The 12,080-nt window shown below is 32.1% G+C and overlaps 1 protein-coding gene across 1 annotated transcript in view; it reads left to right on the top strand.

Annotated features, from left to right (window-relative positions):
• Positions 1 to 12,080, top strand: part of LOC113396251 (uncharacterized) — a 73,373-nt gene that overhangs the window by 38,316 nt on the left and 22,977 nt on the right. Inside the window, exons 2-3 of the mRNA XM_064215573.1 lie at positions 5,695 to 5,777; positions 9,802 to 10,294. Of these exons, the coding sequence (XP_064071643.1) occupies positions 5,717 to 5,777; positions 9,802 to 10,294 (554 nt within the window). The 5' untranslated portion in view covers positions 5,695 to 5,716. The remainder of the gene's footprint in view (positions 1 to 5,694; positions 5,778 to 9,801; positions 10,295 to 12,080) is intronic.

Raw genomic sequence — 12,080 nt, forward strand, 5'->3', positions numbered from 1 at the left:
AAAAGTGAGCTCTGGAATTGGCGTCACATTTGTACATTTGTGCTTTTGCCAAGCCCATATAGTGTTAGTAATAGTTATCTTAAATAGTTATTTATGTTAGTAGGTGTGTCATATTTCAAAGCCTAATAAAAAGTACCTTAATGAAGTTTGTAAGTTCATCCAGCACGATTGCCAAGTACATCATGAGAATGGCCGCCGAGGCGATCATCATCACAAATCATCAAGCTTAAATTAAATTTGTATTATTTTTAAAATGTTTCCTTTCAGAGTTTTTATATAATGTTGACCTAATTTTAACTTTTTATAAAATGTATAGACCTTCTACTTCTCAGTTAACTACTTTAAAATATTTTCCTTGTAAAGTTTGAAATTTATTTTATTTGTAATGCACCTGGGGTTAAACTCGAACGAAACACAGGTGGCAAGTATTTTCATTCATAATCAGTATTTTAACTGACTTTTAAAAAAGAAAATATACTATTTACCTTGCATAAAATTAAAGTGCATAAGTTGTAAAAAAAATTCTTAAAAAAAAAATCAAAGTTTTTTTTGTTGTATGAGTAAACTATTTATTAGTAGCGTGATATTTTGGGGCATTTTTATTTATATCAAGAAATAGGAAGTACATTTGGAAAAACATGGTTAGCAATATAATTCTAGAACAGTATAAAACATAGTATAAAAAGATAAGTAGGTTAACATATCAGTTATTGTCATGATCACCTAGTCAAGTTGCCACGTGCATACTCAATTAAGATCTTTTACGTCGCCATTTTCTGAATTACCTGAATAACTTAAACGATCAAAATCAAAATGTACTTTATTCAAGTAGACTTTTATAAGCACTTTGATCTGATTATAAAAATAGACACAGAAGGTGTGGCCTCTGCTTATCGATGTAAATTCTTTCATTAATATTCGCAATGTTTTCGTATTAAGGTAAGGAATATTAATGGATATTGACAATTTTTCGAATGGAAAAATTGAATTTTGTGTTTTTCATTTAGCCGTCGAAGCTGGACGTGGGTTTTCAATTATAATAATTAATATATGAATTCATTTGTATTATAAATTACTCGTATTGTCATCGGCTCTCTTGAATATTTTAACAATAAATCTACGTTTTATTTGAAGACGGAAATTGAACATTTATTATTTATATTAATTTTATGAAGAAGTAAAATTTTGTTTGTATGTAGGGGGTAATCTCAGGAACTAACGATCTAAAAGAGTTTTCACTGGTATCATATCATTTTCTTTTTAAATAAATCGTGCACGTGCGAAGCCGAGGCGGGTCGCTAGTTTGATAAAATTATTGATAATTAACAACAGAAGTGAAAAACTTTAAATTGATGCAAATTAATGTATTTCTTGGTGAGGAATCTGAAGTTACTTCCACTTATTACAAGTAAATTGTAGAATTATCTTCTAATTGAGTTTTCCCTTCTTCACAGAGCACAAAGTAAAGTCACAACCTATTAAAGCGTGAGGCTTTAGCAGGTTGTGAGATTGTTTGATTAAGGTTATTCCTTAAGGGTGGTTGTTTGTAGTTTATTCCACCATGCACCTCCAATTCTAGTGGGTTGATACACTTGAAAAAGATTTTCATACGACACGTGGAGGTTTTCTCGCGATATTTTCCTTCAAGGCGAGATGAATTGCAACGATAAATTATATATAGGTACGTAAATTCGAAACAAGATCGACGATACGATTACCTGCAACATGATATTATAATGTATACGAATATTATAAATGTGAAAATATCTGACTCACTGGTCTATCAGTTTGTTGCGCTTTCACGACATAAGTACTGAACCGAATTTGATGAAATTTGGTATGAAGCAAGTTTGAACAGGACTATTACTATACGCTTAACATCTTGAAACACAAGCGAAACATACAACCTACCTATTTAAAATACGTTTCGTCATTATTAATTATTCCAAAGTAAGGTCTTAGAAGCACATTTGAACCGTCATTTGTTTTCAGGATCAAATTAAAATGTCGCCAAAATATATTTTTTATTTCCGAGCGAGAAGCCACAACTGTTAAAGGTAGTTAAATATAACAGCATCGTCTCATTGTATAAGTCATATAACAGTAAATCTGTTCGACGATAAATGTCACTGGAAGTTATTGCGCGCTATCAAGATGGGGTGCATCTCATACAATTATATAAGAAAGTTGGTTTGCGTTTTTCAACGAAAGATGTCGCTTTTCTTGGGAGATACTTTCCTGAATCGCGCTTTAGAATTGTCTTTTTTGAAAGCTGATGTTCAATACACTTTCTCGATATAAGCTTCAATGATCAATTGGATCATAACGCTTAAGGAACAGAGAGAGAGATACAAAACATCTTACACTGTCTTTGTCGGCGGGTTTGTTTTGCTTGGCTCGCTCTGAGTCAATGAGGTGACAACCTCAAGCGCTCCGAATAGCAAATATATACTATAATATACTCGACTAACCGTCGTCATGGTCAATAACTAAATATATGATATAGACATACAGCCAATCAACATCTGAATAACCTAATATTATTGGTATACTATCGTTCAACCCAACCTTAGTCTTACACGCGTATGAGAAACGCCGGAATACATAACTAATTGAAAATATCAAACCCTTTTAAACGAGATCAATAAAATGAGTAGGTTATCAATTCGGTTTTATTTTTACGTTTGTTACCTCACAATTCCGTCATTTATAATTCTATTTTTTGTTTCGGAGGGTATTTAAAGCTTTAACAAACACTTTTAAATTGTCATTTAACAAAGTATATTACGTAAAGCTACCACCGGCTCGGAATGTAGATTCCACAGAAAAAATATTTCAAGAAATTCAGAACTGAATATTTTTCAACATTTAAAATACAAAGTTACGTTAGTTAAATTCAATTATATACGTATATAACACATCCAGTCTGGAAGCCAACAAGCATATATAGTATACTTACCGTGTCGTCCCATTTAAAACCAACAATGTAATTATTTCACAAACAATCCTTCAGCGAGCCAACCAAAATAATCAAACATTTAAGAAAGCTAAATTAATTAATGTTTAATTTCTACAAAGTTGACTATATTATACGTTGGAGGAATCTTCTTAATAAACCTAGCTCCATTGATTACGTAATAATAAGATTACCTAAGTTTACTTTTATTGATGATATAGCAACAAATTATTTATATACACTCAGACCTTTAACTAGTTGTTCAAAACCCTTTTTTAAAAAACTCCTCGCCTTTTTACTTTCACTGGTGACCGGAGGGCTAGTTACTTTTTTACCCTAAGGATCGGAATTGCGATTAAACGGGGAAATGCTGCTAGCATTCTTGCCACCATTCCACGCGGTCATGATACATACAGTAAGTCTTTTTAATCCTTACTTGTATATAGTTAAGGCTATAATTTTAATAATTCTTATATAAATAAAGTATTAGATATATTTATATATATTCAGTAATGAAAAATCTTTTCATTAATTAATATATAACTGTAATATTATTTGTTATATTTGTAAAAACATTGATTTAATACCAATTAATTTAACGGAAATATCGGAAATGTTAGGTAACCGCTGTGTATGCGTTGGTTTTTTTTTTTAATCTGGCAAACTTAGATTATAAAAAACGAGACCGCTTTAACGGATTATGTACGTATATTTCTCCGCAATGCAGATTGCACCAATACTACGAGTGCTTGCAAATAAATTAATATCAATTTTGAACAATCTATGAATGTTTTTTTTTTCATATTATATAAGATTTTATATATGTTTTTACTATAGAGAGTATAGATCAATATTTATTTTATACTATATGGGTATGTATTTGGTTTTTTTTTATAGTTTTATATATATAAGTTTGTTCATATATTGTTAATTAATTATTAATTACCGCCTTCATGGTTTTCTGTTTGACCTAAACGTTGACTGGCAGAGAACGCCTTCAGGCGTTACGTCCGCCTTTTACTTTGTGGTGGTCAATAAAGTATTTGAAAAAAAATGATTTATATAAATGACGTCCTTTTTTATAACATCAGCTTCTACTGATAGGATATCATAGTAAGATACCTAGTTCATACGTGTAAATGTTTTAGCTTGGTACCTTAATTAACCTACTTAATTTTAAGTAAATAAAAATAACAGTCGGTAAATATTCCGCCTTAGGGCTAAGCTTTCCTTTTAAGGTGAGACCTTTTAGAGCGTATACAACCACGCTGCTTTAGACTGGTGCTATGTTCCTTATCGGACAACGAGATGACAAGAAATATATTTTTTTTTATATTTGCGCGAATTTTGACCTAACAATCTTTTCAGAATCCACAATTTAAAAGTATGCTTATCCATTTAATAAATTTCTCAGCCCACCCAAATAGTATTAAACATTGGCAGAAAATAAAGTATGACAATTACGATAAAATAAAAAGTTCTGCTTAAATATTAAATATATACCAGTGACGTAAAATACTTAACCAAATTGTTCTTAAAAGTGGAAATGGACTGCGGCAGCGAGTTCCACAACCTTGTTATTTAACTTGCTTGCCTGGTTGACGTCGTTTTATCAACTCAGAACAATCTTGATGATACAACATTTATGCTTTTGTTACTACACTATAAAAACGTCAAATAAAATATTATACATTACTACAAGCTTTATTTAACTTCAACTGTTACTATGTATGAGTCCTGCAATCGTATTGTGTGCAAAGGCACACACTTTTGTTACTCTAGTATCTAACGACGACCTCCGTGGTCGAGTAGTGTGTACACCGGTTTTTTATGGGTACGGCATTCCGAGGTCCCGTGTTCGATTCCCGGCCGAGTCGATGTAGAAAAAGTTCATTAGTTTTCTATGTTGTCTTGGGTCTGGGTGTTTGTGGTACCGTCGTTACTTCTGATTTTCCATAACACAAGTGCTTTAGCTACTTACATTGTGATCAGAGAAATGTATGTGATGTTGTCCAATATTTATTATGTATTTACTCACTTACGAAGCAAACCTCCACGTTAAATTATCGTTAAGCAGTCTGTAAATTTCCCACTGCTGGTCTAAGGACTCCTCTTCCTTTGAGGAGAAGGTTTGGAGCATATTCCACCACGCTGCTCCAATGTGGGTGGGTGGAAACACACTTGGCAGAATTTCGTTGAAATTAGACACATGCAGGTTTCCTCACGATGTTTTCCTTCACCACCGAGCACGAGATGAACTATAAACACAAATTAAGCACATGAAAATTCAGTGGTGCCTGCCTGGGTTTGAACCCGAAATCATCGGTTAAGATGCACGCGTTCTAACCACTGGGCCATCTCGATTCTTTTCAAATGTTGTATATTTGGCTTTATATATGGCGTATATTGGTTGGAATGGACTATATAATATGCTATATTAACAAAACTGTGCTAAATTCCATTGATCAGTTATTTATACGGAATTATTAATATTCCCATTTACTCCTCCGATTAAGCTTAAAGCTTGTGCTAGGGGAGACGACAATAGCTCAGATGGTCAGGATCGAACCTGCGACTTTTTACATCGTCGGCTCGTAAACATTTTGTTTTAATACATCTGGTTATAGACTATAGTAACCGTACTTGGCAGTTCTCTCTTGAGAATGGTACCTGTAAAAGCTTTTCTTTTGTGGTTGTTTATTATTTTCTTATTTTATAATTAATTCTCTTTGTTGCAGTGTTAATAAAGATGTAGGAGCGATGTGTGCGCCGGCCGCAGCGGCGCTGTTTTTCGCCGCGCTTGCCGCTCTTCCTTGTAAAGGTAAATATGTTTCATAATATCATATATAACAGGAGTAATTACTCCTTTCGCGACGGACATGCTCGTTACGTTAGAGAGCAATGATTTTTTGAAATTTAAACTTTAAGTAGCGCTGTCTTGATTTTATACATATTTATATTATTTTCGAAAATAGCGAAGTACTGTATTTTACGGAAAAAGAAATAATACTTATACGGGCGTTTTAAATTTAGAATAATTATTTTTTACTAAATGAAATTGTTTTTTGAGAAATTAATAAATAAATAGTATCGTTTAAATGTCTACATAGGCCTAGTTTGAAAACCAAAATTCTGGTGACTCTTAAAAATACCTCAATCTAAGCTTGAATTTTGTATTGAGAACCTTCTAGAGCGATAACGTAAACTTCCAGAAGTCCTATGGAAAATAATCAGACGCCAATCCACAGATATTTTTTATATTATCTATTTGTTTTGTGACTGCAGCTGTTTCACTGTCCGTATGCTGGTTCTTGCTGGAACGAGCGCTCATTAAATTTCGATTTATTCAACTTCAAATAATAAATAATTTTATCAAGCTACGATATTTTACTTAGTGGCGATTTGCGTAAGGCCGTCTGGATTTGAATCCCTTACTCAACATATATTTTACTGCCAAACAAAAACACTTAGAGCAACAGCACAGAGGTGTTAACAACTTAGTTCCCACGGTAGCACATTGACGCTGAAAGGGATAAATATTTCGCCCAGTGCCACAGTCTATGGGCAGTGGTGGTCACAAATAAACTCTTCAAAACGATTAACCAAAACTTTGATATGCAGAGAAACGTTTTGTTAAAAGCATTGTTGCATTATTAGCGATAGTATTTACTATGAATTGTCATGTTTCCAACAGTGAATATGTCATATAAGACAAATTAATTTATATCTAAAGAACTACGTATACGTCCGACTTTATAAAATAAAATAATAAATATATATATTTTTTTAAAAACAGTCTAGCTCGTAATTTGAATAATTTTATGTTAGGGTAATGAATCCGTTTCCGCACGTTAAACATTTTATTTAATATACCAAAACGTGCAGAAATGTAATGAAAAAACGTTGTTACTAAATGAATAATATTTTATATCATATCAAAATTGAATTTATTTTAATTACTGTTATTCATTTTTTTTATTATTAATATGTGAATCATTCAACTGCCAAAAAGCCATACTTTGTTGTGTTTCCGTTTGAAGAACAATTGAGCCAAAATAACTACAGGCAAAGGACATCAAATCTTAATTCCCAAGATTGGTGGCACATTGGCAATGTAAGGAATTTCTAATATTTCATACAGCCCTAATGCACCGATAAATTTTATTCAAATTTAGAAGACAGCTTGTAGCATAGCTGAGAACCAATTGGTCTTAAGTTAATAGTAAGCGACATCGAAATATGTCCAATAAAAACTGGGTAAGCATGCAATTTTACATGTGCCAAATTTCTATGCATCTTGTGTTCAACGGTAGAGGAAAATAATATGAGCAAAAGACGTATCGGTTAAAAATTGTAAAAATTAAAATCCATATAGAAAAGCAGTATATAATTTATACGCTGAAGCCACATACATATGACCAGACCCATTATGAGATGTTATTTTACAAATCGTGTGATCTTATAAATTTTATAGTTTTATAATGGAAAAAATTACGTCCACGTAAACGAAGTTGGGGTCTCAGCTCGTTACCTAATAAGGCTCGTTAGCGTCCTGTTTCGTTTTATGAATTCGTATAAATTTCGTTTTAAAATTCGCCTACCGTTACTGCAAGGAATTAAAATACACCACATTTTCCTCTCAGCCTTTTAAGCGAAAGCTTGAAATGTTCTTCCTAAAAAAACTTTAATTAAATTATAAATTCGTCTTTAATTAAAATATGAGAGCTTCTGTAATAAATATTTATTTTCAAAGATACTTAAAGGCTTTAAATTTTTAATGGTTGTCGTTTTGGAGTATTTAATCTTTCAACATTATTTAAATATAAAATGAAGCGTATCAATTGTCTCTCCAAATATTCAATCGATTTTCTGAATTTAGACAGCATATTCAGAACACGAAAAGATAAGTGTTTTAAGACATATCTTAATTATAACATTATAACCTCAGAAGAACGTAATGGTTCAGTACAAAAAGCATTCATAAATATGTTGAAAATATTGTGTTGGAATAAAATGTGCACTGATCAACAGAGCACATTTTATTAACAATTTATCTACCAAATTGTTTGGACGACCTGGATGTATTTCTTTATGGTATAGCTAGACGGATAAATAGGCCACCTGACGGTAAGTGGTCACCACCGTAGTCAAAGTTGCTGTAAGAAATATTATCCATTTCTTACATAGTCAATACGCCATTCACCTTGGGAACTAAGATGTTATGTCACTTGTACCTTTAGTTAAACTGGAACACAACAATACTATTGTTTGACGGTAGAATATCTGATGAGTGGGTGGTACCTGCCTAGGCGGGCTTGCATAAATCTCTGCTACCAAGTAAGGGCTATTCTGTTATGCTAAAATCAAATGTTACCTATGCAATAAATTGAACGACACTTCTTACCTGGCTACTTAACCGAAATCCTCGATCCACTAAGTTAAAAAAAAAAACAAAAAAACGGAAAAAACAGTTTTCGTATTTAACCTTTTCTCCGTAGCGAGTGAGGGATTTTACCGAAACTTTAATGCCTCTAAGTTCGCCACGATCACCCGGTTGAACAGCCTCTTTCAAACTTTCCACTTCAACTTACGTAACCGTTACGTCGAATAGGTAATCGCGTTAAAAACTTTTCTGAATATGACCAAAATACCAAAGAAATGTCGGAGACTTAAAAGCATATTTATAGCAAGAAAACACTTTTGATACAAGTTTAGATATTAATAAATATTCTTTAAAAAGTACATATATTTTATTTTATGTACTATAATCAGGCATAACATTAAATAGCTGTTTCTCTAAGAAGTTCTAAAAATAGTACAAATATCATCCTGCGCTTCTCAAATGTAGGCGTGAGACCCTTTTTTCCCATCATCATTAGCAGATTAATTTAGTAATTAAATAAGGTTTTCTTTTACTAAGAGGAAAACTTTTAAGCCAAATAATATTATTTCTCGAAGTATATGACGTTTACAAAGTGTAAATACTATATTACTTAGCTACACATTAGTCTTTAATATTATATCTATTCAGGTGTAGACATTTGACGATATTTAACTTTGCTTTACTACTTTCAATAACTGTCAATAAAAAATAACTAACACAAAAATACCTAAACTATATATTCGAATATATAAATAGTAACGTTCATTCTATCTCTCACATACCCACACACTCACATATACTTACACACTCACACATAAAGAGGAAACACATTGTACATAATTATTTTGTAACACACATAAAGGGTATCGGGACTGCTACAAATTATATTTATTTTGTAATAATAATAATTTTATAACCTAGCTAGGAGTACAGCACTTCACATGCCTAATTGTAATTGAATTGTACAAAATAATTTTGTAATCATTATTAAACTCGACCTCTCAATTATTAATAAAGATTATTATTATTTTATTATTATATGTTTTTCTCAATTCCTTTTTCAGCTATATAATAAAATATTAACAATTTTCATAGAATTATTTTGCTCGATTAAGAAATTGAGCGGTTATTCAACAAGCGAAAAAAAATATATAATTATAACATCACTTGAACTGATTGTGAGTTAATATTAGATTCCCCGTATATTTTAGTCTTAGTTTGATATATTTAGATAGAGTGTTTCACTACAAAGGCACTAAAACAAACGAGTTAACTTTATCATCTTGGTGTGTGTAATACTACGCTTGACACACACACTATCGCATAACGTCATCCTACTTTACTAGTGTGTGTGTATTTAGTGACCGCTATTTTTTTCGACTCTCAGCTTTGACTGTCTATCTAGACACAATCAAATATTTGTTGTATAATTTAACATAATTAATCTAATTCATCTTTCCAGGAACCGACGCGGATTCATCAACGATACCAAAAGAAGAACAGGAGTCAACTTCACCGCCCATAATAAACAAAGTTTATCAAATGCTACACGATATTTCAAGTTCACACAATCAAGCTAAACTCCTCAACTTTAATTACACTCTTAATGAACCGAATAGTTTCGAAAATAGTAATCAAAAACATTTCCCGAGCTCAGATAATACTAACCACATGTGCTGTCAAGATTTCATTGTGCCAAGTAATCAAGATCGCGCTATCCCAAAACAAATGCTAAATAAAGATAATAAGAGAAATAGAAAGAGACGGGTAGTTAATGTGATAAGGACGGATGAAAATTACACTTTTAGCTATGTACAAGTGACGACGGTTACGTCTGATCCAGAACCAATGGCAATGGAAAGAAGACGTAAGCCAGGGGAAGCTGGCTCCAGTGCTCCACTTCTGAACTACATATTTGATACATATTCTAACACGCATCAACATCGAAATGAAAGGTTTTTATTTTGATTAATTTATTATTTATACACTATGACCATTTGAAATAAGTCACCTGTGAAATTGCCAATTAGAAATTTAGGTAAATTTTTTAACAAAATTCCTAATAACATCACCAAAATATGCAGACCGTTCGATTTAAGATATAATTATATATATACCTTTGAATTAACCTAGTGATATATATTTTTTATGATATATGTAGGCGGACTGGCCATCTGATGGTACTTATATACCTCCCATAGACATTTACATAAAAAAACCGCCACCAACCTTGGTAGCTAAGATGTTATGATCCTTATGACTGTAGTTACAATGGCTCATTATCTCTTTAAAATAGAATATCTGATGAGAGGGTGGTACCCATACGGACTTGCACAGTCTTATAACCATTGTTGAAGAAATATTATAAAAAAGAGTAATATACCGGTTTTTGTAAAACAATTTCTAATTATTAATAATAATTAATGACTTCTTGGCGTTTTCGTCTTGACTTAGCCTTATATATAAAACATTTATTATATATTTATATAATTGTACAAAAAATCTAATTTTATAAACACGAGTAGGTACCTATCTCTTTATTTCATGAATCTAATCATAGCCCCGATAGTAAATTCAATACAAGAATCAGGCGTAAAGACCAAAGACTGACTTCAAGTGACTGCTACTGAAGTTCTTGTCAAAAAACGTAATGATTGCTTAGAGACCCAACCCGGGTATTAAACCTAGGATCTGCATATTCATTTATAGCCCTTAGTTCAACGAAGCAGTGATAAGCATTTATTAGTTAGGTGTAGATCATATCGTATAATTTTGTATTTTTTCACTTAGACGACATGACTGAACATACCGGCCCTTTGAAAAGTCAATACAAACAATATTTTTGTTTTTAAAATTCGCCATTATTGAACATTATGTTATTAATAATTTTCTACTTTGATATATTCAACACATGAAACTGATAACGCTACGCTCAAAACAGCCACATGTCAACCATCGATGAAGTTTACGGACGATTGAGCGGTTTCGAAATTGACAGTGATGTAAATACTTCATCCGTAAAATACGAAACAACACCACTGAACACCCACCCACACTGAACACGTGCTTGTAAATAAACAATGTATACTTTTTAACAAAACTAACTACATTCTTGATTGTACAATAAAAGTAAAATAACAGGCTATTAATGTCCCACAACTGGGCTCAGACATCCATTCCGTTTGTGGAGACGGTTTGGAGCATATTTCACAACGCTGCTCCAATGTGGGTTGGGGACACATAAGGCAGAGCTTCATTGAAATTAGACGGAGGTTTCCCTACGATGTTCTCCTTTAGCAACGAGCACGAGATGAATTATAAACAAAAAACTAATATGACACAAGCATATGAAAATTCTGGTTTGTTTTCAGCCCGCAAATGTCGGTTAAGATCTAAATGTACTATTTATCTCGCGTTAATTTAACTAAATCCATTATACAGGGTTATTGGTAATTCGACGTATTCCCGTTAGGAGGTGATAGGGGCGACTATTTGCGACAATTTTAACCCCCATATGCATGATGTAAAAGTGAACCATTTTTGAGTTATCGCGTTTTTTAGATTTTTTCAAAATAAGTCAAAAATGCAACATCATAAATTTATTTAAAAAAAAAGTATCGATTAAAATCTACTTTTTTCTTATGATTTATAAAAACGAATAAACACTGGTTATTTGTCAATATTAAAACAATAATTATCGTTCCATATTTAAAAATGCGAGACGGAAAAAGATATTATTTC

The sequence above is a fragment of the Vanessa tameamea genome, chromosome 8 (assembly GCF_037043105.1).
Source record: "Vanessa tameamea isolate UH-Manoa-2023 chromosome 8, ilVanTame1 primary haplotype, whole genome shotgun sequence".
NCBI lineage: Eukaryota > Metazoa > Arthropoda > Insecta > Lepidoptera > Nymphalidae > Vanessa > Vanessa tameamea.